The 27,299-nt window shown below is 32.5% G+C and overlaps 4 protein-coding genes and 1 long non-coding RNA gene across 9 annotated transcripts; 4 read left to right on the forward strand and 1 right to left on the reverse strand.

Annotated features, from left to right (window-relative positions):
- LOC104777081 (GDSL esterase/lipase At1g28580-like) lies at positions 1,376-5,816 on the forward strand. The gene is made up of 5 exons (XM_010501286.1): positions 1,376-1,757; positions 2,068-2,283; positions 4,804-4,952; positions 5,031-5,307; positions 5,389-5,816. Exons 1-5 carry the CDS (start codon positions 1,481-1,483, stop codon positions 5,655-5,657), a joined length of 1,188 nt encoding a protein of 395 aa, XP_010499588.1. The 5' UTR covers positions 1,376-1,480; the 3' UTR covers positions 5,658-5,816.
- On the forward strand, positions 9,790-15,143 carry LOC104777083 (UDP-glycosyltransferase 78D1). The gene is made up of 2 exons (XM_010501288.2): positions 9,790-10,445; positions 14,272-15,143. The coding sequence occupies exons 1-2, from the start codon at positions 9,953-9,955 to the stop codon at positions 15,141-15,143; spliced, it is 1,365 nt and encodes a 454-aa protein (XP_010499590.1). The 5' UTR covers positions 9,790-9,952.
- LOC109124773 lies at positions 11,965-13,851 on the forward strand. 2 transcript variants are annotated; one of them, XR_766203.2, is made up of 6 exons: positions 11,965-12,265; positions 12,554-12,681; positions 12,852-12,941; positions 13,023-13,172; positions 13,328-13,449; positions 13,555-13,851. It is a non-coding gene; the product is annotated as an uncharacterized LOC109124773 (long non-coding RNA). The 2 variants fall into 2 exon arrangements; XR_766202.2 differs by having other exon boundaries at positions 13,086-13,172.
- Positions 20,917-23,727, forward strand: LOC104777084 (WPP domain-associated protein-like). Its single transcript, XM_010501289.2, has 5 exons — positions 20,917-21,054; positions 21,361-22,788; positions 22,900-23,026; positions 23,238-23,339; positions 23,449-23,727. The coding sequence occupies exons 2-5, from the start codon at positions 22,277-22,279 to the stop codon at positions 23,479-23,481; spliced, it is 774 nt and encodes a 257-aa protein (XP_010499591.1). The 5' UTR covers positions 20,917-21,054; positions 21,361-22,276; the 3' UTR covers positions 23,482-23,727.
- LOC104777087 (N-acetyl-D-glucosamine kinase-like) lies at positions 23,653-27,226 on the reverse strand. 4 transcript variants are annotated; one of them, XM_019243744.1, is made up of 8 exons: positions 26,929-27,226; positions 25,642-26,433; positions 25,065-25,212; positions 24,789-24,980; positions 24,520-24,648; positions 24,159-24,328; positions 23,947-24,077; positions 23,653-23,864 (listed from the first exon to the last, which is right to left on the reverse strand). In XM_019243744.1, exons 2-8 carry the CDS (start codon positions 25,859-25,861, stop codon positions 23,811-23,813), a joined length of 1,044 nt encoding a protein of 347 aa, XP_019099289.1. In that variant the 5' UTR covers positions 25,862-26,433; positions 26,929-27,226; the 3' UTR covers positions 23,653-23,810. The 4 variants fall into 4 exon arrangements, with proteins under 4 accessions (XP_019099289.1, XP_010499592.1, XP_010499593.1 ...); XM_010501290.2 differs by lacking the exon at positions 26,929-27,226 and having other exon boundaries at positions 25,642-26,773; XM_010501291.1 differs by lacking the exon at positions 26,929-27,226 and having other exon boundaries at positions 25,065-25,300; positions 25,642-25,734.

The following is a 27,299-nucleotide window of genomic DNA, read 5'->3' on the forward strand; positions in this document are numbered from 1 at the left end:
TTTTTTTTTTTTGGAAACACAATATGATTTTTCAAACGTTAAAAGCATGTATTATGTATGAACACACAATCCAGTGGGATGAGATCAGTGCGGTGCTTACCCTTTATAAAAAAGGACATTTGACCACAGCCACATTATTAAAAATATTTTGTTGATTTAGTAGGTTTAACTTGTTTTGCGTATGTATTTTGCTTGAAATATTCATGTCACTATACACATTTAGACCCATAATTTTGGATCGTTGCTCATTTATTCTCTATGGTTATATCTAGGTTAGAAATAATTATATTTAACTAAATTATATAGGCCACATTTTATGTTTTGTCCAAGCTCCAAAGAACCTAGGCACGACACTGATGGGATGTACCATAATTATGTGCCTGTTAACCACTTATTTTACCAACCAAAACTTTATGTCTATTATTATTTTAAGGATACGACGGGATGAACCATAAATAGTTGACACATATTAACGACTAATGAGAAATTGAGAACTCCCATGAACCACAAGTTTATCATGGACCAAAAATACGTTTATCATGTCTCTGCAAAACAACAACAACAGTGGCATCCAGTCACTTATGAATTGTTAAGGTATCATATGCTTTATACTACCAAATCTTCAACAATTTTTTTTTTTTTAGTATATCTTTTACTCTGCCAAAGTCTTATTAGGTCTAACTTCTAACACGAAAACCATTGTCAAAATAGTTTACTCATATTAGATATATATATATATATATATATATATTTTTTTTTTCTATGTAACATTTACCAAACTTTATTAATATGAACCAGAAGTATACAAAATTACAATAAGATAACAAATACAACCAATCTAATATAATAAAGTAGGCTCTAAGAAAGCTATATCTATTTGTCATGTGTCACCTCTAATTATTTCCTTTTTATCTCATGTAGCAAATTGGTGATGGGCTGTGTAAATTGGTTAATGGACCATACTAATTGATCGACTTCTGCATAGAGCAAATGTTACTCTATAATAGAGTATTGATTTTAAAATAGAGTGGGATTGAAAATGGTATAAGAACCTAACAATTTATCAAACACAATAAAATCCAAAGCAACAAAACTTTGAAGGATTTAATTACTTTGATTAAATAATTTCTGATATGTTTTGTTTATATTATTTTGCATCAAAACATTAAGAACCATATATATAAAAAACCACATATTGAACATTTTTTAAACAAACATTTCATATTTAAAAAAAATCTATTTAAAAAATATAATTCTAAATTTTAAGATATATCATAATTCATAAAAATAGAATTAAATATATGTCGCGCAATTTCTAGGAAGAGATATTTTATCGTTGAACGTTACGTTCTGAATTTACGAGTAGACGGCGAGACACGGTCCCTTTTAGTCTCAAAGTGAATATATCCCAAGCAGTGCCTCATTGCTGCTGAACTACACATTGCTCTGCTTCTTCCTTGTCCAGTCTTCTTCTTCTCCGATGGAGCCTCCATATTTTTATCTGTTCAAGAAACTCACTAGAACCTTCTTCATAATCACTTTGCTAACCACAGTCGTAAGCTCATTAGAAGTGAAACAGTGCCGTGAATTCAAATCGATCATCAGTTTCGGAGATTCCCATGCCGACACTGGAAACTTGCTTGGCCTCTCAGATCCTAACAATCTCCCTCACTTTGCGTTTCCACCGTATGGAGAGACCTTCTTCCACCATCCCACCGGTCGTTTCTCAAACGGCCGTGTCATTATCGATTTCATGGGTACTGTTTATTGTGCCCGTTGACTTTATTTAAGGTTTGATTAAGTGTGTATTGTGTATAGGAAGATGAAACCAGAAGAGTTATTAATTTTCTTCAACCCTTTCTTTTTGTTTACGTTTCCTTGATGCTCTTACTTGAATAGTAAGTTTGATTGTATAAATCCTAAAATTCATCTATATACAGAACCATTAAGTTCATCTAAATGCGGAACCATTAGGTTCATCTAGATACAGAACCATTAAGTTTAGGTTATTGGTTCCTCAACTTAAATCTCCCTCATGCTCTTTTCTATGGTTCTGTACGTTCACAGCTGAATTCTTGGATTTACCGCTTGTGCCTCCTTTTTATGGATCTCAAAATGCAAACTTTAAGAAGGGTGTTAACTTTGCGGTAGCGGGAGCAACAGCACTGGAACGCTCTTTTCTTGAAGGGAGAGGAATTCATTTTCCTTACACCAACATTAGTCTAGGCGTTCAGCTTAGTAGCTTCAAAGAGAGTTTGCCTAAACTATGTGGCTCTCCTTCAGGTTGGGAAAATTGACTCCTTTTAGTTTAACTCCTTTTAAAACTAGGTGATCTCATGAACTAATTAAACCGGTGGCCTTTAAATTAGTTCCTGTTATATATGGTTAGAAATATTAAATCTGATATATTACCGTTCCCATTGTAAAGTAGGACTAGAATCGGACCCGCACTACAGCGCGAATGATTGTTTATTAATATATATATATATATATATATATATACAATTTTAATAGATTAGAATATACTATATTTTCATTTTTGCAGTTGGTTATATTAAATCATATATTTGGGGTAATGAGTTTGGATAAAAGAATAGTAGGGAAAAAAGAGAGTAAATGGTAATAAAATGAGTTTTGATAAAATAAATATTAAAAAGTTTAGAAAAATACTAACAACACAAAAAATAAATAATTCAATTTGATCATTTTAGTAGTAGAAAATAGGAATCTACATAAATATTATAAAAATATTCCGCTTGTAAAAGTTACACTAATATGTATGATGTGATGAACCATAAGAACAATTTATCATTTACCCAAAATTTTTAATCTAATTTATCATTTACTCAAATTTAGCAAAACAATTTATCATTTACTCAAATTTATCTAAATTGAAATTTAGCAAAACATTAAAGCCAAAATTTTATCATTGATTATTTTTAAGAATATCAAAATCATATTTCTTGAACTGAAAATAAATTAAATAAATAAAATCCTAAACTACTAATCTCGCAATTTTCACTACATCATAATTATCTATTATTTTGTATTGTTATAATTTTCTAACTTCGGTTTTATTTTTTTATGTTGATGAGTTTTGCTTAGGATAGATCTTTACATGGTTCTTCTTTAGATTATCCTGAGTTTACAGCAAGGGAAAACAATAAAAGTAAAAATATAGTTCATATATTAAGTTAAATTATTTACAAAAATGTAAAATAGTTCATAAATTAAGTCAAATTATGTATATACCTGATTCACATAAAATTTTTAGTAATTTGATAACTTTTGTAATGCTTCATATGTCCTGAATACAATAAAAATTATTAATCATTCATAATTGAGTTTGATAGTCGCAATCAGCATCATAATTAAAAAATATTGAATGAAATTTTGTACATACCCGTATCACATAAGAACATATCAGTTTGATAGATTCACAATGTTTTTGATGTTCCTGTAAAATAAATATTAAAAAAATTAATATGTATCATATTGGATAAAATAACATGAATATAGTAAACAAAATCATAAATAAATAAAAACATCACAAAAACATAGAAAAGGTGGAATGAAACAATTGATGTTTTGTTCGTATGAATTTATATAGTGAGGAATGGGTGTCTATTTTTGGGGTTAGTAAATTGAAGTCTTCTAGAAAAATCTTTTTTGGCTTGTAGAGAAATTTAAGTGATTTCTAATAATTATATAAATATATTTAGAATATTAGTAGTAATTTCGGATTTTAATTTAATTACTTAAACTAACTGATTGAATATTTGGTATTACATATTGAAATCTAATCATATATGGTTGTTAAATTATGCTTATGTTTTCCATTTGTTTAGGTAATTCAAAATTGATAGAGATATGTGAAAATCTTTGAAATCTAATCATAGATGGTTGTTAAACTGTATTTACTGGTTGTTTCCAAATTGAATAATAATTTTGCATAAGTTATGCTAATGTTACAACGTTTTCCGTTTGGAATTTCTCAGAACATCTTTCCATATCTTCTTTTAATTATCATTAGTATTTTTATTATACATATTAGGAATGATAACAAAATTGATAGAAATAATTTGAATGTAATTATAAACATCTCAGTAATTCTCATTAGTATTTTTTTTTTCTTTTTGTATATATAGTTGTATAATTGAAAATTTATGTTTCAGATTTTTAAAATTATTTAATTATATTATCATTATTTATGAATTATATTAAAATGAATTTTATTTCAGGAAGTATATACTAATATATAATCAAAATTAAAGTAGTTTATTACATATATCAAAGATTGAGATCTTACTGATTTGTGAAATCAATTATCTTGTTATTAAGTTTGATTTTTTTAGGAATGTTTCTGGTAGGATTTTATATTGGACGATATAGTTTTCCTATTTATGTTATACAGTTTGATATATATTAATTATGTATGTTTGTTAGTTTCCTAAATTGTAGAAAAATATATATTATCGTAATTATTATGATTTATTTATGAGGGAATTTATTATATTTTTGATTTATTTTTTGGAAAACCCGATAACCCATTTATAACGCAGCAGGTAATTCTCAACCGAATCCAACTCTTTAATTTCGGGTTATTTTTGTAAAATTGACCCGACCCAGAAGCACTTTTGTACTTCTCTTTTAGTTATAAAGGGATTGGTACTCATCTGCTTTGGTTTGGTAGAGTCACAAAAAAAAAAAAAGAGAAAAATAAAACATTCGTTTTGTTTTTGTTTATGCTTAATAACATTCGACTGATGCAATGAATCAAGCTCATTTGTAAAATTGTTTTAGACTGCAGAGATATGATAGAAAATGCTTTGATTCTCATGGGAGAAATTGGAGGGACCGACTATAATTACGCATTCTTAGTTGGCAAAAGCATTGAAGAGGTCAAGGAGTTGATTCCCATGGTTATTACTGCTATCTCTTCTTCAATCACGGTAAATATTTCTCTTTTTGAATATCTCATCAGATTCTTGGAACATTGACTGACTAAATATTTGATAATTATAACACAGGAGTTAATCGGTATGGGGGGCAGAACATTTCTGGTGCCCGGAGATTTCCCACTCGGATGCTCAGCAATCTATTTGACATCTTATCAAACATCAAACATGGAAGCATATGATCCTTTGACAGGATGTTTGACATGGCTGAACAAGTTTGGAGAAAACCACGACGCGCAGCTTCAAGCAGAACTCAACAGACTCCAGAAGTTGTACCCTCATGTCAACATCATATATGCTGACTACTACAACGCGCTGTTGCGCATTTACCAAGAACCAACCAAATTCGGTTAGCCTTCTTGATCTTTTTACTGAATCTCCACAACAAGTACATTGATCAATTTGCCAACCGAGTTATCTATGAAATCAGGATTCATGAACAGACCCTTGTCCGCTTGCTGTGGCGTAGGAGGACCTTACAATTTTACCTCATTTTGGCAATGTGGGGCTGATGTAGTTGAAGGTTGCAGTGATCCTTCAAAGTATGTGACTTGGGACGGTGTTCATATGACTGAGGCTGCGTACAGCTTGATTTCTGAAGGTATACTAAAGGGACCCTATGCGGCTCCTCCTTTTGATTGGTCTTGCCTCAGCTCGGAAATTAAGGACAATGGACCATCTGAAAAAAGAATCGTTTGATAAACAATGGACCGTCTGATATAAGTTGGTCAAAAATTTGAGAGAAGGATACTGATAATACCATCTATGTTCTTCAGTGCTTATCTTGGATCATGTTCATGCATTTGTATTAATTTGACAATTTGTATTGTTGCTATGTTAGATAAACTATGATATATACCTCCGCTTTAGATGATCATTACCATATCATAAAATAATGAAACTACGTGGCTTGCAATTAGCCAGGCCTTACAGCAAAGTCTAATCCTTCCACTGTAAAAAAGTGTCGATGAGGTTAAACACAAACAAGACCATAGAACCGGAACTATAATGTGACCAAAAGTGAACATCGAACTATACTTGCAAACACCAGTTAAGACTTGCTCACTTGTTGGTTATGATCCATGGACATACATATATGAATCTTATCCCGTACTTAGAAATTATTTAGAAGAATCTGCAAACATATATTTTGTGGAGGATGGCTAAAAGTCACAAGTAGGTTATACAAATGCAAAGATTTCTAATTTATAGAAAGTAAATTATCGAGTCATGACCAATATGTCCTTTCCAACTAGTTAGGTTCTGTACTTTCTCCTAAACAAAACATTTTGAAAATTTTCGATCATAATAAAATGTGGAAATTGCTTGATCCAGTGGTCAAGAATTTAAGGACTTATAATTTCCAGAGGTGTTTGCACATAGAGCAGTCATTAATGGTATCGTAAAAATATAAGGTATATTAGAAATTCTGATAGAGTAAGTTGTTTAGAGAATATAACTTGAATACGCCAGGAATTTTAACTTGAATACGGCAAGAATTTTTATATGGCTTGAGATCTTTTAAGGGAGTGAAAGAAAGGGGGAGAGTCATCATTTTGTTTTATTGATATAGAATTGTAGTCGTAATTTGAGATATTACAATGGTTATGAACTATTGTATTTATTGTGAGATTATGTACATTTAAATAAATATTTAGAAGTTAATATTTGATATATCAAATCTCAGCAAAATATATCTTGTTTCCTGTTTTGTTATAAATAAAAGATGAATATTTCATGTGTAAGATTATCCCAAAAGATTGTTTGGGATTTGCAGTTAAAAACAATCTCGGCAATCTGCCAAGTACCAACATGGTTGACCAGAAGTATCCCAATCTTTTTTATCTTGAAATGATTATAAATATTTCTGAAGTTTCAAATATTAAAATATTATAGATATTTCAACTTTTAAAAAAATTTAGAAGACCTTTAAAATATTAATAATATATTTAAACTTTTACGAACTGTAAATATGAAAATACTCAACCGTTTTAAGAGTTCTAAATATTATAAATATTTAAACTTTATAAGAAACACCAATTTTATAAAATGTAAATGGTTACAACCTTAATAAATAACATATCAACTCAATCTAATATTTACAATACAAAATAATAAATATTAAAAATTAAGATTATATAGTGCGAGTTAAAATATCTCGGGACGGAGTTATATAGCAGGACGGGTTTTGTTGATATTTATATAAATTTAAAATATTATTAATTTGGTGTTAAACGAGTAAAACATCATTTCATTATTTTGTTAACACTATCGGTATCCAAGAATAGACATATCTAATTAAATTGATTAATAAATATTATGTAAAAAATAAATTATACTTCAGTATTATATGGTTTAAACTTATAAATACAATTTATAATTTAAATATTTTAGTTATAAATAATTTGTACCGCGGGTACTAATCTAGTTTTTCATATATATAACTTTACTCTGCCAAATTCTTAGTTCTAAAAGAAAACCATTGTCAAAATAGTTTACTCACATTAATTTTTATATATATATATATATATATATTATTGTTTATATTTAATAAGTTAATTTTGGTGAAAGCATCTCCAATGGGGGATTTAGGAAGAGCTCTTATGCTAGAAGGAATGAGAAAATCAAAATCAAAATTGAAAGAAAAAATAAGAGACAACTCTGGTTTAGTAAACTTAAGAGTCAACTCTTATTCTATAGGTGTCACTTTTTTTATTGGGTGGAAATTTAATATATTACAACTAATCTCTTTCCCCATTTATGACTTGTACTTCTATTTTTAATATGTTTTTATATTGTGTATGTTAAAAAATTTATGAAACGCAATAATTTCCTAATTTTATAAAATATAAAATATTTAAACATTTAAACAAATTAAATTCTGCTTAAAATACTTTTATCGTGAAAATAATATTTTTTTTTGATAGTTTAGATCCCATTAAATTTTTACCATTGGAGGGAGATAATTTAATTAACCTTCCAAAAGGTTCATATTTTCAAAAACTACAAAATTTAATGCAAAAAAAATGATAAGAGCCTAAAAATAATAACCCTCCATTGAAGGTGGTAGAAGTTAACTTTGGTAAGTTACGCTAACATGTGCAACCTAAATAGTAAAATGTAACTTGTGCCTCCATATTTTTTTTTCTTTTTGTCTTTTCGATTATATTACGACTACAAAAAGTATCCAGAGTATAATTTTATATCCAAAATATTAGTTAATTTAAAATTGAATAATTAAAAATACCCCAAATACCAAAAACTATCAGAAATATCCAAAATATTCAAAAATATCTGAAGTTCTCGAAAACATCCAAAAATATTATCCGAAAAAAACCAAAAGAACCGAAACCGAAGCCGAACTAAGATGACTTCAGTAATGTGAATCCTAAATTCCAGAACCGAAAGAACTAGAACCAAATAGAATCGAAACCAAACGATCCGAATACCCATGACTAACTGTTACACATCACATTTTACTAAAAAGTTTAGCATACTGTGTTCAACCTTTCTTTTTGATAAAATTACTGTGTTCAACCTTATCTATTGAAATGATTGTGAAATAGCATACTTAGAGCATCAGTACTCTAAATATTGTCATCAGTTTTTAATCTTAATTTAGAGCAAATAATGTCCAATGATACTCTATGGGTCCTATTGGTAACCATTAGAAGAACAAAAAGAAAAGGAATAAAAAGAACAATACAGAATAGAATAAACAGTTTTTGAGGAATGAAAGAAAAATTTGCAGAGAATGAACTAAATAGTAAATGGTAACCAAACAATAAAAATTTATTTTTAAATATAGTAAATATTAAATAAATCAAATTCAATATTAATACTAATACTACTTCTAATGTATATACAATGAATTTTTCATTTTTTTTAAATTGTAAATTAAATTTTAGATATGTCATATTAAATATTAATATTTAATATTAATCTACATTACAATTTTAAGGGTAATTTAAAAAAATTTTAGTTTTTATTTACGATATAAACATGAGTCTTTTAAATGTATTTTACTATTCATATATGGTTTTCAAATAGTCTTAAGATTAGTTCAACATGAACTTCATATCAAAATTATTTTTTCTGTCAATACATTATGAAAATATGAAAATTATTATATTAGAAAATGGAATATTATTAATAAACTTATTTTTTATTTATTTTAAAATATAAAAACGAATTTTAATATTTGTTCTTTTTTCTGTTCTATTTGTTCCTCATCAATTTTGAGGAGGAACACTTTTGTTCTATTGTTCCTTATTTTTTTTAGAATGTAAAGAAATGTAAAAGAAAAATTATTACTATCAAATGGTAAAAAATTGTGGAATAGAGATGAATATCACATTCTTCCTTGTTCTTTTCCTAAAATATGGTCACCAATTGAAGCCTATATGTTGTTCTACAAATAAAAAAAGAAAAATTAATAGTGCTCCAAAATTACAGAGCCCTCAATTTAAATATATTATTGTTTTATACCTAAACAAAGTTACATCATTTTTTCACGAGCCAAAAAGTTCAAAAATATATTTTGCTATACAACAAAAAAAACATATAAAAAGATGTACATAGAAAGTATTTAGACTTTTCTAATAGCATTAAAAATCTACAGATCACATAGTCATAGAGAGAGAAGTTGGTTTTAGAAAATAGACCAAAACGAAGAAGAATTCAAATGCAGTCTAAAGAGAGATCTTAAATTAATTCAATTAGCATTATTCGCAATGTTTATACTTCATAGAAAGAAATAAAAATAAAAATCTAAAAAGGTATATAACTATATAAGTAAAGTATATATGCGCTTAATTTGATTTGTTATCAAGTGCAATTATCTCTAAGTTTGGTAAGCGTTCTTGAAGAGGTACCAACTACTCACCATCAAAAGTATTAATTTCACTAGCCATATATCACTTGCTCTATTTCATATTCGTATATAATGACCCTCTTTGTGTTTGCTTCCTTCATAGTCACTCACTTCAGGAATCATGTTCAAATTACCCGAGCCAATCAGAGACTCCCACGTGGCAGTTCTCGGGTTTTTCCCCGTTGGCGCTCATGCCGGTCCTCTTTTAGCCGTTACGCGTCGTCTCGCCGCTGCTGCTCCCTCCACCATCTTTTCTTTCTTTAATACCGCAAGATCAAACGCGTCATTGCTCTCCTCCGATCATCCGGAGAACATCAGGATCCACGACGTCGATGACGGTGTTCCGGAGGGCACCGTGCTCACCGGGAGTCCACGGGAGATGCTCGAGATGTTTCTCGAAGCGGCCCCACAGACTTTCCATAGAGAAATTGCAGCGGCAGAGACGGAAGTCGGTAAGAAAGTGACATGCATGCTAACAGATGCCTTCTTCTGGTTCGCAGCGGATATGGCTGTTGAGATGAAGGCGACTTGGGTTGCGTTCTGGGCCGGCGGAGCAAACTCGCTTTGTGCTCATCTCTACACTGATCGCATCAGAGAAACCATTGGTGTCAAAGGTATATATGGTGAGGAAATGCTTACTTTCTTAGATCATCTGCATTGGTGAGCGTCTCACCCAAGTCATAAATTTTTTTATGAAAACGTATGCATTGGGGAGAGATCCACTGAATATATTATCAATAGAATATTATTATTTTTAGTGTATATGTGTCTAAATTTTTTTAAAAACATTTCTACCTCCATATTATAATATTATTTGTGATATAGTTTAACATTTGTAATGTCATACATATTTTAAGTTTTATCTTAAATTAGAATATTTTTTATTAATAACTTTTAAATCATATTAAATTACACTTCATATTCGATTTTTTGAATTAGTAATATCTATTATAGAATTTATAATATTAACAATAATAGAACCGTAATAACTATTAATACGTAAAAATCTATTAAAATATTAAGTATAAAATTATATAGCATATAACTCATTAGATATATATTAATATATATATGTATATATTGACATCATACCAAATGAATTTAAAATGTACCAAGTACCAATACATAGTGAGCTAGGAGCTAAGGACTCTTATGCACACGTTAGTAAAAAAAATCGTATAGTTACGATATAGCCACAAAATTCCTTGACTAATTTCATATCAGCCACCAATATTAATCATTAACAAATAACATTACTGTTTCGTAGCTTCTTGTACTTTTCCTGACTAATTTTAGCTACAAGTTTTATGTGTGACAATTTCGTCACTAATTATAGCCACAAATTTTATTTGTGACAATGTTATGACTAAATAAATTCACAAATTATGTTTACGATTACATCGTGGCTACTTATAGTCACGAAAATATCAAATAACTTAATCTTAGCTTAAGTATCTACAAAAAGCGCCCAAATTTCAGTGTCTATTTTATTTTTCAAAAAAAAATATTCAGTATATTTTAAACTTTAAAAATCCTAAATTATAAACACAAAAACAAAAATCCAAATTTACACCAAAAATCTAATTACTAAAGTATACCCTAAAACTAAAATTATACCCTAAAACTAAAATACAACACTTGTAAATCATACAACCAAAATTTAAACGATTATATTCACATGAAACTAATATATAAAACCATTTACATGTATACTTTACATAAAATCAATTTTTTAAAAAGCCAAACAAATATTTCAAATATAATCAATTTTTAACCCCCCAAAAAAATATGATCATTACAATAACTTAAATATATAATAATTACTTTTAAATATTAATCATCACTCTATAAAATTATAACTGTAAACCATAAATCATTAATAAATATATTGAACAAAAGAAGAAAATAGATAATAAAACATATACAAAATGCAACCAAAGATACTAATTTCGTCCACATATATAAGGATCACTGTGTAACTGATTATCCACCGTTGATAACACTAAAGCTAACAGACACAAATACTCTTCTTCTTTTTTCCAAGCAAAGCAATAATTGTCTTCTCTTCTTCATTCTTACGACCCTTAGAGTATCTCCATCAAAGGTTGTAAACTATATCTTAAGAGTTGCTTAGGTAAAAAAATAAATCAGATAAATGGAAAAAAAACAAAATTACCTAGTGATTGATCCTTATGTTAGATATTTAAGGATCACTAGGGATCAAGGTTGTGTCAACTCCTGATTGGTTGAGGAGATTTTTTTTTCTTTGCCTCGTTTGTGTCGCCTATATGCTCTCTCTCTCAGTTTTACGATCCACCGCCAAATTTTTGTTCACCGTCGTTCTTGTCTCCGCCTGATTGCATCTAGGTTGTTCTCAAGAGCTTTGTGAGAATCTCTGCTTCAGCGACTCAAACACCCGAAAGAGTTTCACAAGGTTTGTTCTCTCATTCTCTTTGTCGATCACTCCCCATCCCAATTCCCAAAACCCCAAATTTTGTGGGTTCTTCAAAATCTCATCCACATAATTGGGTTCAGGAACCTGAATCGATTTTTTATTTTATTTTATTTGTGCAAGAGAATTAGTATTCGCAGAGTTGATCGAATCGTTCATATTTATTTTGTTTCATAACTGGTAGCGTTGATTGTTGGAGATATGTTTATTTGCTCGTAAGTCGTAAGGCTCTCTCTGTTTGGTTTCTCCGATTTAAGCCTTTTTTTTCAGGGTCGTTTCGTTGTGAGTGATGAAGATGCTTTGTTGAATACTCAGTGCCCGAAGAAATTGGAGCTGCGATGGCATAGTGAAGTCACTTCTAGCGTTTATGCTACACCCTTGATTGCTGATATTAACAGGTATGACTTATTATTTCCACCAAATTCTATTATGTTGATTGATTCTGTATACAAATCTTACTCACAACTAGATGTTTATATTCTGGAATTGGGTTGTTTGTTTTCGCTGAGGATCATCACTGCTTCTTCCATATATTGTGCTTAAAGCCAGATTTGTTTTATCGTTGCAGTGATGGAAAGCTTGACATTGTTTTTCTCTCTTCTCTCTCCGTCGGTTCACCATTCTCTCTGTTTCTGGGATGGGTGATTTCTTCAATGAGGTTAGTTTCGATTACTCCTTCTACTAGTGTTTGTTGTTTTGATTCTTCTTATCGATTTGTTTTTTTTTTTTGTTATTGAAGTCGAATCTTCGATTTGGAATATTGAAAAGAAGATAGACTTCTGACTCTTCAAATTTGATTCAGACTTAGAACAACGTTGGTGTTGCTTTTGGAACTTCTTACTATCATCTTCACCCTAACCATGCAACTCTCCTCTAGGATCTTCTTCTTGTACGCTTCTTCCTCTCTTCTCTTCTCTTCTCTGAGACTTGCTTATTGTCTCTTGTTTTTGATCACTCGTTTTTGGATTAAATAACTATTGCCTTCACATCAATCATGGCTATCTTTGTAATCGAGAGGATTGATGAGAGGCTGTAATATTACAGGTTTTTCGATGACCTTAAAACATATGCTTTAGTACAGTTTGTTCATTGCATTGCCATTCCCTTGATGTTTATTCTATTACCTCCAATGTATACACATTCTACGTATTGGCTTTGGGCTGCAGGTTAGTTCTAAGGGTTTATGTTGATATATATCTTCAGTTTGCTTTTGCAGTTATAGCTTTCTTACCTCTGGTTCTTATTCTAGATTCAATTGGCTGAAATTGCAGGATTTTATCTCTTAGCCAAGGTGGAAGAAGCTGCTGATAAGCCTATATATAGTTGGGAATTGCAGATTCATATTCAAACCGTTCTCACCGTTTAACTTGGTTGGTTTCATATATAATCACAATCGGTTAATGTTTCTTTGTTATGAATGAATTTAAGTGTTTCAGTTTTGTTTTTATGTATGAGTTTTAGTTTAATTTAAACATGTTTGACTGATTTGTGTTTTACTTTGTATCCTTTCATGAGATTTGGGGAGAAGAAGAATAAGACAAAGTTCTTAATCTAACTTTTTAGCAACTCTCAATGGACCAATAAAAATTTACAGCTTCTTAAGAAGTTCTTAATCTAACTTTTATCAAAATTAATAAGAAAATATGTGTTAAGCAATTTTGTTTAAGATTCTTTGATGGAGGTACTCTTAGCTTTCTTCTTTTCTTACCTTTTTTTTTTCTGCGAAAAATCCAGGAAAAAAAAGAAGTCACGACGCTATAACCATGATTTTTTTTAGTGACCATTCGTGACTATTACAACATATAGCCACAAAATTTTAACCTCAGCCACTAAAAGCTTCGTGGTTATATATTAGAGAAGTGGATAAGAAAAAAACTAGCATTTTAGGGTTTTAATGATTAAACAATGCAGCTACTACACTCGTGATTCGTGAATATTATATGTAGTTATGGTTATTAATTTGTTTATTTCCTTATATACGTAAGTAGATGTGCGTACGGAAGAGACATTAGGGTTTATACCAGGAATGGAGAATTACAGAGTTAAAGATATACCAGAGGAAGTTGCATTTGGAGATTTGGACACTGTTTTCCCAAAGGCTCTACACCAAATGAGTCTTGTTTTACCTCGTGCCTCTGCCGTTTTCATCAGTTCCTTTGAAGAATTAGAACCTACATTGGCCCATAACCTAAGATCGAAACTAGTACGTTTCTTGAACATCCCCCCTCCCACGTTATTATCTTTTACATTGAAGAGAGAGACACTAGTGCGCGATCCTCATGGCTGCTTTGCTTGGATGGGGAAGAGATCACCTGCCTCTGTAGCGTACATTAGCTTCGGCACCGTCATGGAACCGCCTCCTGCAGAGCTTGTGGCGATAGCACAAGGGTTGGAATCCAGCAAAGTGCCGTTTGTTTGGTCGCTTAAGGAGAAGAACATGGTTCATCTACCAAAAGGGTTTCTGGACCGGACAAGAGAGCAAGGGATAGTGGTTCCATGGGCTCCCCAAGTGGAACTGCTGAAACACGAGGCAACGGGTGTGAATGTGACACATTGTGGATGGAACTCGGTATTGGAGAGTGTGTCGGCAGGTGTGCCGATAATCGGCAGACCGATTTTGGCGGATAATAGACTCAACGGAAGAGCAGTGGAGGTTGTGTGGAAGGTTGGAATGATGGTGAATAATGGAGTCTTCACGAAAGAAGGATTTGAGAAGTGTTTGCATCAAGTTTCGGTTCATGATGATGGTAAGACGATGAAGGCAAATGCCAAGAAGCTTAAAGAAATTATCCAAGAAGATGTCTCTACGAAAGGATTTGAGAATTTCAAAGTATTGTTGGACGAAATAGTGAAAGTTTAGGTTGTTTACAAAATAATGGAAGAATTATATATACTCAAATAAATGTGTGCCTATATATGTATTCTATCTTGTCAAAGTGTGTTTCTATTTCAAAGGGTTGTTGATTTTCATTGTACGTACTTGATATATACTTACTCTGTTAAGTACCTTTTTAAATAAAATATAAATGTTGAATAGCGATCTATGTTTATTTTAACTTAAGAAAAGACTAGGTGCGAGTAACTTCCGAATATGTGTAATTATAATCGTTTAAAAGATTATCTTATTGTAAAATCTAGAACAAACACATTTTGTACGAATTGTTTTTTCCTGCAACAACAAGTGAGATCTTGTGACGCGTATGGATAACTGGCAACAATGTGTGAATTGTGATTGTGACTGTGATGAAACCGCTGAAACTCAATCTCCATAATTATGGGTATTGGAAGATTCAGATGACGCAACTGATTGAGAGTATTGATTTTGATGCATGTGGTGCTGTTGAAGACGAATGGACACCCAATGGCTACACATGACAAGGGAGAATGTGTTACGAACCCAAGGTAGTATTCGATTGCTAAAAAGATGACATAAGTCAAATTCAACTAGAGGGCTCTGCCGGCTATATATGTTTGGGCCTTTGCATATATATGAACCAGACCAACCAATGATGCAAGTGAGGAAATGAAGCTTGGGACAAATTTCAAGTATCATTTGAAGGTACGGACAACGTGAAAAGTGCCATAATCGACATGCTAGCATCCGAATTATCCTCGCCATAATTAATTACTACTGCTGAAATAATTAAACATTGTTCTCCTTGCCTCCATCAATATTCTTTTTCTCATCAATTTTTTTACGCTCTTCTTCACAAACTTTGCTTATTATATCATAGTATTTCAAAAAGAATATTGCTTTATCTTGTATTCTTGTCTCGAGGAAGTTTGTGATTTTTGTATATAAACCGTAACATTGTGAATTCTGATTAGTCTATGTGACTTGTGATGTGAATACGACGGCTTAGCCAAACCAAACATGCCCATAATAAACATTGTGATTTGTGACTAAAGTGTGTTTATCCTCTGTTTTGTTTAATAGATATAGAGAACACTCATATGTTAATGTAGGACAAGTGATCGATCGCTCTGTCTAGTGGTGTACTCCCATAAAATGGTTAATGTTCCCATAAACATGACCCTTGTATTTCTTAAAATTTGTTCAAATATAAACTATGAATTAATTTGTTTTTTTTTTCTCATAAGGTAACAAGTTCATGTATTTTTTTAGTAACATATTAAATAAGTCATATTTTTCAGAAATTTCTCATTTCATAAATAAAATAAAACTCAAAATTTTGAGTATTTCAAAAGAGAATAATACATCTTTTAACAAATTTTATTTCTTTCAATACTTGTAGGACAATATATTTTCACACTACAAAATCGTAATGCATGTAATATGTATTGTCCTTTCATATGAAAAGAGTACTATAATCATTGATTTGTAAATATATATATACAGAATTTGAAAATTCTTATTAAAATTTTAAATGAAAATCTATGCAGAAATAACATGTTTTACCTACGTATTTAAATCTCTCTCTCTCTTTCACTTTCAAATCCACAAAAATTCATTTAAATATAATGTAGAATCTAAAATTCTAAAATCAATCACACATCATTGAAGTGTCATCATTTCGAGGGGAGAGTTAATGAATCCCACAAGAGGTGATGGAACATAAATAAGATTATGTTCATACCCAAAATGAGTTTCATCACTCATATGATAGAGCAAATCTTGAGGATTTGAAAAGTAATCATGTTGAGACAATAAGCGAAGGAAATACTTTGAAATCATAAGTATTATTACCCAAGACAATAAAAGTATTTTAGAGATTACATGCATTATCTAGAAGATGAAATGCATTGTGAAAATCTCACTGTTTGGCATGACCGGTTAAGCCATTCCGATTTAGTAATGATGCAAAAGAATAATCAGAAATTTGTGAAAATATTCATTAGAGAACCTAAAGAGTTTTCTTAGTGATTTCTGATGTGTGGTGCTTTACCCGATCCCATGAATTTGGATAATGTCAATTTTCTGGTACGTATACAAAACGATATTGTGGACTGGTCATGCACTATAAATATTTGTTATTAACTTGCAACATGGAGTTTGCGAGAGTATTTGGTTAATTGACAATGGTGGTGAAACCATGCCAAGTAATTGACATAAATGACTCTATATGTCAAGTAATTTGCATCATGCCAACGAATAATCATGAGTACTCCCCATTACAATTGGTTTGGGTCAGAAACCAGATATATTCCATTTAAATGTGTTATACATGTTGGTTGCTCCACCACAATGATATAAAATGAAATTTGAAAGAATGTTTGAAATATTGGATATAAATCTCTCTTGATGATTGAATATCTTGAGATGGAGAGATTGTTGTTTCAGTGAGTCAGTCTTTCCAACATGAGGGGGAGAAATAAACAGATGGTAAAGAAATATATTGTAAGAAATTATCTTGATCCTCATACTACGAAATGTGCACTAGAAAATAAAAAAGATAATTTATTGGCAAAGTTTGCAAAGATGCTAAAAGCATGCAAGAACCATTTTCTGACCTTGAGTGAAAAAGTCACATATACCAGCTGTGCTCCAATTAATGTCCTAGAAAGATAAGATCAACTGCTAATAAGTCTAAAGATCGCATGAAGTGTGATAGACTTATGATTCAAAATTTAAGCATTCTCGGAAAAGAAAATATGGCACCGAGGAAGCAAAGAGTTATGGAAAATCTCTAGAAGAGATGTAGAGATGAGTAAGAAAGAAATTCAGGTACCTGAGAATCATAATGAAAGGAAATCTCAACAAGTTGAGTCATGCCTAGAATGAAAAGGAACCAATAAGCAAATTGAAGTCGTAAATATGTTTGCATGCAGTATTGCAGTTGATTATGTTATTGATAAAATCGAGGATTATGAACCGCGGTTAATAGAAAGTTTTATTGGAAAGTGTACACAAAGAATGATTGGTTAATCATTGAAAGAAGTAACTATGAAATAGTTCAAGTCTCTTAAAGAGATAATATTTGGACTTGTAGTCCTTACACTTGAAATTGTAAAATGAGTGGGACATAAGAGGATCTCTATGAGAAATAAAGTATATGTAGTAGTACAATGATTCTCATAAATACTTGATATTTATTATGAGAAATGCACTCTATTTTGGTGGAAGCAACTATTTTAGATCTCTTATGAGTTTGAAAATAAGAGTAAGACTTGATTCAGTCTAGTGAGAAGGTTTTCAAACTGTCAGAAGTTTCCTTTAAAGTGATCATATTGTTAGAAGCAATATTTTATAGTTCTCGAGAAAAAGTTTTGTAGACTTTTGACACCTTTGAGGAGAAAATGGTGAAAGTTTATCTCTATGAGAGAATCATGGGTGTAGATCATTGTTATTGATCTTAATGATCTTATAGTGGGTTGAAAATAAATCGGAAACAATCTAAGACAATATCTTAGAGTTGTGTAAATCCAAGATTGAACAAATGTTGTAATTATGTTAAAGAAGTATTTTCAACAAAGTTTGAGGACGTAGGCATTCGCTGAACCTCGTTAAAAGAATAATTGTATGTGTCTCTTGTCTCTTTTGCACTTACAAGTGATTCTTGTTAGAAGAAAGATACATGAACAAGTGCAAAATATGTTGATGATGAAACTATTATCTGATTTTGGGTAGAAACAATCAATGATGAAATATTACTCCTGAAAGATGGAGAAATCGGATTGTATAAGACCAGATCTTTCATGAAATTTCTTGAGTTTATAGATTTAACATCTGATGAAAGAGATGTTATCTCAAGTTGCTTACATCATCTTACATAGAAAAATGGTCTTGTAGTACCATCATACTAAGAATAAGAGTTTAAAGAGACAACTTTACAGAGGAAGTATGAATAACTCATATGTATAAGAAGATTGTTTGGAAGATTGTATGTAAAAGAAGATTTGGGCTTAAAGTGCAAATAGATCTTCTATATGAAAGGGTTCAAATGACTTGAAGTTTAAAGACCCGAGAGAATATATGATGATCATATGAGTTTGTACCTGAAAGCGTTGTTTATAACAGTTCATAACGTTGATATATATGATCATAATACGTAACCTGAAGATGATGCTTTCAGGGGGAGAAATATGATCATAAGCGTGGTTGTACTCTTTTTCCCTTATCATGGTTTTTATCCCATTGGGTTTTTCCATGAAAGGTTTTTAACGAGACAACAAAAGAACACGTGAAAGATAAACTGCTTGAGAGGAATATTATGATTCCAATGGTGAAAGACTATTATCTTCAAATTATTTTCACATATATTGATGATATCGTGAGAGACGAAAATAATGATCAAGATGGGTCATTAAAGAGAACAATATCTTATAGAAGAATGGTGATGAACGGTGATATACATGTCCTACAAATTTGTTCAAGTGAAGATTTGGCGAACCATTTACCAAGGCGTTTCCAACCACTACTTTTAAGAAGCTACTTCATTGTATTGGATCGGTCATTTCGAAGATTTCAAGTGATGTACTCAAGAGGGGGAGTAAAAGCGCGTTGCACTATTTTTCCTTTAACCATGGTTTTTCCCACTGGGTTTTCCTGGTAAGGTTTTTAACGAGGTAGCATCTCATATGCGCATTTAGGACTACATTTTTATAATGGTCATCCAAGGGGGAGTGTTATGAATAATTATATTGTTGTATGGATGCCCATTATCGGCCATTAGTATAAACCCTAAACCCTAATATTGTACCCTATATATATGTTGTATCCTATGCAACAAATGAATAATACAAGAGAACAATTCCCTAAACCTCTTGTTATAACATGTATAATATAGTTTATGTAAGAGAGAAATGTATATTAGAGATATAATTGTAATTACTGTATAGTAAAACCCTTGTGTACCAGCCTATATATATCTTGTATCTCATTCATATAATAAAGTGTGGCTTCTCTAATAGTTTCACACTACAAAATTGTAATGCATGTAATATGTAATGTCCTTTCATATGAAAAGAGTATAATCGTTGATTTGTAAATCTATATAGAATTTAAAAACTCATCTTAATTTTAAAACTAAAATATATGAATTTTGAAATAACATGTTTATCCACAAATATAAATCTGTCTCTTTTTAACTTTCAAATTCACACAAATTTATTTAAAATATAAAGAGGAATTTAAAATCCAAAAATAAATCACTAAACTTAATAACATAAGTTATTGGTTCTATGATTTTAATGGATTTGGAAATCCAATCAAAAATCATGTATTATTGAATCATTGATTTTAAAATACTTATCAAAATTATGTGTTATTGGTTATATGATTTACAAATACTTGTTCAAATCTCATGTTATTCATTGAATAATTTAATTCTGGATTTCAAAATACACATTATGTTTTAAATGAATTTGAATGTGTAAAATAGAAAGATTCAAATGGAAGGATAAAACATGCATATTATTTCAAAATCCATATGTTTTGATTTCCCCTAACTGTAACTAATATTTATAAATCATAAAATCAATAACACATATTATTACTAAAAAAAATTATACTAATAATTAAATAACACAAGATTTTCGTCTAATATAATCTATCAAAACTCACGATTAATGAAGGGTCGCTTTAATAAACAACCCAAAGGGGCATTTCCGTATTAAAAGAATAAAAGCGTCTCAATGTTCATTTTAACACTCCCGCTCCGTTTTTCCCGAAGTAGTTTTTTTTTTTTTTTTGTTGAGGTCGGTCCATCTTCTCTCCGTCTCCCTTCCTCGTCATCAGAAACCCTAAAGATCAGATCTTTCGAAATTGAAATTGGACTTTCTCGTCACTTTCTCAGGGAAAAATAGAGTCTGTAAGTTGCTTAATCACTTCTTGTTATGGTCATTTTTGGATATTTTTTTGTGTCCATGCTTCATAATCATAATTAGTGCCTCTTTTCAGATCACTAAGTTTATAAGCTAGAGAAAAGTTACCCTTTTGTTTATCAATTGTTTCTATTTTGGTTTCTTTCGCACAATTAGTGAGATTTCACAGAGTTTCTTAATTAGTTTTTTTTTTTTTAATTTTAGTTTCCCGGTTAGTGTTAAAGCTATTTGGTTTCCCGGTTATTATTGTAAAGCGTCTCTTATCATTCATCTTCTTGAATCTTTTTTTGTAGGGTATTTGCTTCATGAATGAAGAGGTTATGATGGGTGATAATGATGGATCAATCCTTGTTAACATTGTCATTAAGGAGAATGAGAATCCTAATTTTGATTGTCATGAGGAAACTTTGCCCCTGCACTCTCGTTTGGTTCTTGACCAAACAGCGTGTAAAGATGAGTATGGACATTGGTTGTAGGAAGAGCAAAGTATGGAATTTTGTAGTAAGAATAGTTTGTTGCATGAGAAGACTAGAGAGATTGCTGGCTTGCGCCGGGAACTAGAGTTGCTTACTAAGTTGCTTAGTACAAGTCATGAAAATGGGGACGTTGAGGCTTTGGAGGGTAAAAAAAGAGCTAATCAGTTGTTCTGCAAACACTCTGAAAGCAGTGTAGAATCTGTCACGTTGACGCCTCTGAAGTTGGAAGATTTGAGACAGCTATCGCGTGAAGAGTTGATCAACTACTTTAGGACCGAGATGATTGAGTTGAAAAGAGAGCATGATTATACGAATCAAGAGATGACTGAAGAATACTTTAGCATTAAGCGAAGGTGCTTGAAGTTGGAGAAGTGTGGTTCATTTTCTTCTTTGAAGACAGACAAGGAGTTTTTTGATGTGCTGCGAAAGAATCTCCCGGATATCATTTTGAGGTTGGATGAGGTGTTATTGGAAGGTGGGAAGTCTGTTGTATTTGAAGCTACGAACGATGACGATGTCAAGAGCCAATTGGATTCTCTGCTTCTAGAGAACTGCCAACTTAAAGATTCACTTTTAGAGGCTGGCAAGAAGATATCAAAGCTTTCTCAGGTTGAGGAAAACCATCGAAATTTGATCAGTAAGCTTGAAGATTCACATGCTGAAGCTTCTGTCCATGAGTATTGCGCGGTAATATACAAAGAAGCTTTCAAGGAAGCAGCTTGGAGAATTGAAAATGAATGTAGCAGAAAAGGAACAAGCTTTGAGATCAGAGGTGCTTGAGAAGGAAATATTACAAGAGGAGATTCATTTGTTGGAATGTCATGTTAAGGAGAAAGAGAATTTACTTCAGAGACAGGAGAATGATTTGGCTACAGAGAGGGAGAAACTTCAGATAGCCTTTCAACAGATTAACAGTCTGCAATATCAGATTGAGCAGCAAGTTATAGTGATTGAAGATAAGGAGAAAGAAGTAAAAGCTGTTTCAGCTCGAGCTCTGGAGAAAACAGAAGGTTATGAGATGGAGATATCTGAGTTGGAACAGAAGCTTGAGTTAGCTAGAAACAATATGAAGATAACCGAACATGAGAAAGTGAAGTCCGAGCTAAAATTATCATCAATGGAGGCAGAGCAAAAGAGGCTTAAGAATCAGTTTGTATCGATGGTTCTGAATCTTTCTAAGTGGAGCAAAGATTTTGACAATCTCGAATGCATGGTAGCAGAAAAGACGATAAAGACAAGTTCTAGGTACATTCAACTTTCAATCTTTGCTTGCTTATAATATTTTCGTTAGACATAGACAATAAGTTATCTAAGCATCTGTTTCAGTAGGCATATGAGAATTTCTTTCACTTGTAGGTTAAAAAGTATGCAAAGCCAATTAAGTGATCTCTTAGATGAAGTTGATGAACTCAAGACAAGAGAATCAATTTTCAAGCAACTAATGGAGAAGAAGACTTGTGACCTCCAAAAGGCTGAGACTGAGGTTAGTCTTCACACTTCACAGATGTGTTTACCTTAGCCCATTTCATAATTACCTGAGTGGTGTTCAACGAGTATGAGTTAGCTCTTGAATCGGATTTTACTAGTGAACCCAAGATTCTTTTTCTTTGTATTGTCCTTTGCATTTGTGTTGTTAACATTATTTGCCCATTTGGTAGCTTGATAATCTTTTTCCTCTGCTGCTTGAATCATAGGTTGCTCTCCTTGGCAATGAAATCGAATCTCTTATGGACCTTCTTAAGAAAATTTATATAGCTCTTGATCATTATTCTCTAGTCCTGAAGCATTACCCTGGCGTAAGCAAATCCCTTTCTCTCCCTCCATAAATTCTCATAATTTTATTATACGAAGTTTGCAATGTAAGGTATGCTTTCATCAATCTTTTCATCCTTTCATACATTGCAGATTATCGAGATCTTGAAGCTTGTCCGGAGATAATTAAGAGGGGAATCGAAGAGACTATCAGTCTTCTAACCAAGTTTCATATGATCAAACCAATTCTTCTCACAAGTTTCATTATACTTATGTTGTACATATCCAAATCCTCTATCAATGTATTTCTTTTCCTTGTTGAGTAGGTATGTTTAGAAACTAAAGACAGATCATCAATAACAAGAATTAGAATTTGACAAAAAGATTCTTATGCACTTGTACATATGTACCATAACTACAGTAAGGAAAAAAGTTATATCACTATGGCATGTCTGAAAATTTAAGAAACATTGATTGCAAATAATAATGCTTTACGTGACCGACTGGTAATATTGTTAACTTGTTAAGAAGTTCATGGCCAACAACGCTGCTCCAACAGCTGGCTCTACCTGAAGATACATATCAGTATACACTCAATCAGTTATTGGGAGAGGGAGACAAAGATAATGATTAAGAGGTAGAAAGTTGCACCTTTGGTATGATAGTTTGAGCCCCGGGAAAGAATCGGTTAATGCGCTTTGAGACTTCTTTTCCAATGTCCCATTTCCGTTTAGCGTTTAGAACTCCGCCCACCATTACAACCGGGAAAGAAGCTGTCCCATCTGCAACAAGTCTGGTACTATAAGGAACCAAGTGGCAAAGAATAGAATAAAAAGCAGCGCCAGTTGGATATGTAATATCACCTTCGCCACATAAACCAAGTCTTTGTACAACAGCTTTCACACTAAGAGCTAAATCCTCAGCTGCATCAACCAAGATCTTATCTGAAATTTCATCACCAGCTTCTGCACAAAATACTACTTGAGGAACAAGAGCAGCGATACGTGCCCAAGAGGGATCAGCGTAAGTCCACCTACATCCAGAAACATCACACTAGCATTTTCATGTGGTTTTGGGGTTTTCTTCTTACCGGATACTAAAAAGAAAGGGAGTAATCTCTCTTGAGTTCTGAAGATCTTTGAATGTAGTGATGGGTATCAAGAAATTATAGAAAGGTACACATTATTGAGACCGACTCATCATTCGTTCTGAAAAAGAAGATACCCGATGAGTTCGTCGGGAGAGGTAAGTCCAAGTGCTTTTAAGATGGTACTAGTAAGCAGCGTTTGTGGGCCACGACCATCATGAGCTCTAATCACCGCCGTTAAGGCCTGTGCAGCAATTCCATAGCCACTGTAAATAAGCACATCATCATTCACACAATCATCGGTCAACACTCTCCATATATTATAAGTGTCTCTCCAGACAAACATGTGATGACAAAGTCTCCTTAATCGTAGAACTGAAATTGACAACATAGAAAGAGAAATTACCTTCCCCAATCGCCTAAGATTGGTCCACCACCAGATGCCCTAGCCTCCTTGCCATCTTCATCAAAGCCATAGGCTATACATCCTGTACCAGCGATTAGAACACAGCCATGGAGCTTTCCCATGGTTCCACTAGCTAGCGCCACTATAGCATCATTCTGAACATATACCTTGACATGACTAGGGAACATGTCCCTGCAAAAGATTATGATAAGAGGGTAAATCATACACCTGAAGCTCCCATAGCGTGATTGACACTAGACATGACTACTACCACACCTTATCCAATTTTCTATCTTGTCCTGGTCTGAGGGATGATTTACACCTGAAACACCTAAGCATACACCACGAACATCTGATTTATCAGAACCCGATCGTACAAGTGCCTCAGAAATCACTTGCTCTAGTGAATCCCTTGCTGCAGTTTCTGCATACACGATGCACATTGAAAGGTGACTTTAATAGGGTAGAAGAAATATCCAAGTGGTGGTGCCACAGCTATATCCAAATATTTGCTGCAAGCAAAACCAATACCGCACACACAAAACAGATTAATTCCACACAACTAGATGCAAAAACACATCACAATGCTTATATTCAGAGCTAAGAACAACATCCATTTTCAATTCCAGAATCAAACAAGACACCAAAACCACATTGCAGGAGAACTTAGTTAATTCATATCACACACACACACACACACTCATGAATCATGATCATCGTTATCAAACCCAAACATTCATTTCTGAAGAAGTCACAATCAACCGAAGATATCTTATTGCCCATAGCTAAAACGATCGCAATTCAACAAACTCCAACACGAAAAGCTGAAAATTCAGGATTGATGAGAGGGTACCTCCAACGCTGTTGCGGTTGGTGCAGCCGGCGACGGCACGACCGAGGATCGGAAGAGGCTCCGGTAAACGATCTCCACCGAACGGGAAATACGGGACGCAAACGCAAACAGTTGAGGTGGCGCCACCATCAAGGCCTAAAATGACGCCATGACCGAAGCCGTTCTCGTCCGTAGCTTCTCCTCCATCCCGAAGGTTTCCATTGCTATGTGGATTCCTCATTCGCAGATAACACCAACCCAGATGAGATCAAAGGAAAATGGGGAAAATGGGTCTTCGAGAGTTGAGACAAAGTCAGTGAGCCTTTCGATCGGTGATCAGGTTTTTGGGAATCGGGGATTTTCGTGGAATGATATTATCTCTCTCTGAGCCTAATTGACTTTTTCAGGAAATATATATTTTTCAAAAAGGGGTTTATGTTTATCAATCAACGACGACACAGAGAGAGGATAAACAACAATTATAGCAAAATCTCTATAATACACGTTTTTTTCTTTTTCTAGGTGAAATATTTGAGAGGAGTATATTGTTGATACACTTATCCACACACTATAGATGGATATCGTGAAGAAGCAAGTTTGAAGGACTGGGACGTGAGAAAGAGAAACATCAAAGCTTCTGCTTTAAGTTTTGACAAAAGGAAAACCTCCGGAAAATGGGCAAGCTTGCTTTCACAACTAATGTTGTCAGATGATCTATAGCTCAAGAACCCGTTACAGATTATATGTTTGTTTGCATGTGCTAGGATATCTCCTCACCAGATCAAAATCAACTCAACTTTCTCTTTCAATGCCCTGAGACATGGAATGACAAAACATTAAAACCGCTTATAAGACCAATATCATGAAACCTCCTAGTTCTGTGGCGTCGCAAGTCCTTTAACCAAGTGACTTATATACATCTTTTCCATTCATTCCGGTTAGCATTCCCACTAGCTAAGCTTTTTTTTTTTAAAGAATTTGAGTCACTTAAAGTAAACATTGTTCTCTAGGGTAGATCATCTCATCCTAGAACATGCAATGTGCAAATGCAACTAATATACTAGTATCTGTCAATCCTAATATGCAAAATGTATATAACAAGTAAGACTGGCAGCAAAATTATCCAACCTTTTGTTTTTAGGACAATCAATTCAAACAAATACGAACAAATGCAAAATTCAAACTCCACAAGGTGTGACTTTATCAAGATCGCCAGTAAACATCATGAGTAAATAAGCAAGTCAGACCTTTAACATCGGGAAAATGCAAGATAACGACATGGTATGTACAATGAAATAGATGCCATACCTTGGCCCTAATTGTCCATTGTGTTGCGTTTTGATAGCGCTGCAGAACCAGTTTTGGAAGGACCCTTGAGGCTGGAAGTTCATAAGTGGGATATCAAATCCTCTAGGAGATCAAGGTGCTTGGTTTTGAAGTTTGAGAGGTGTTGACTCCATGCACTCTTACATTTCTCAAAAGGAACCTTAACCCTTTGCCTCGTACTGCGGAACCCGCAGCTCCCCCTCTGATACGGAGGACTAATCATCTGACTGTTCATCTCATCATTCATTGTGTGGTTAATCCTTTTCTAAGGTTCTATTTTTCAGTCACAAGTAAACTAAAATTAATAGAAGACAACCTAATATTCAAATGACACTTTTGTGTCCTTGTTAGAA

This window comes from Camelina sativa, chromosome 3 (assembly GCF_000633955.1).
Source record: "Camelina sativa cultivar DH55 chromosome 3, Cs, whole genome shotgun sequence".
In the NCBI taxonomy this organism is placed as follows: domain Eukaryota; kingdom Viridiplantae; phylum Streptophyta; class Magnoliopsida; order Brassicales; family Brassicaceae; genus Camelina; species Camelina sativa.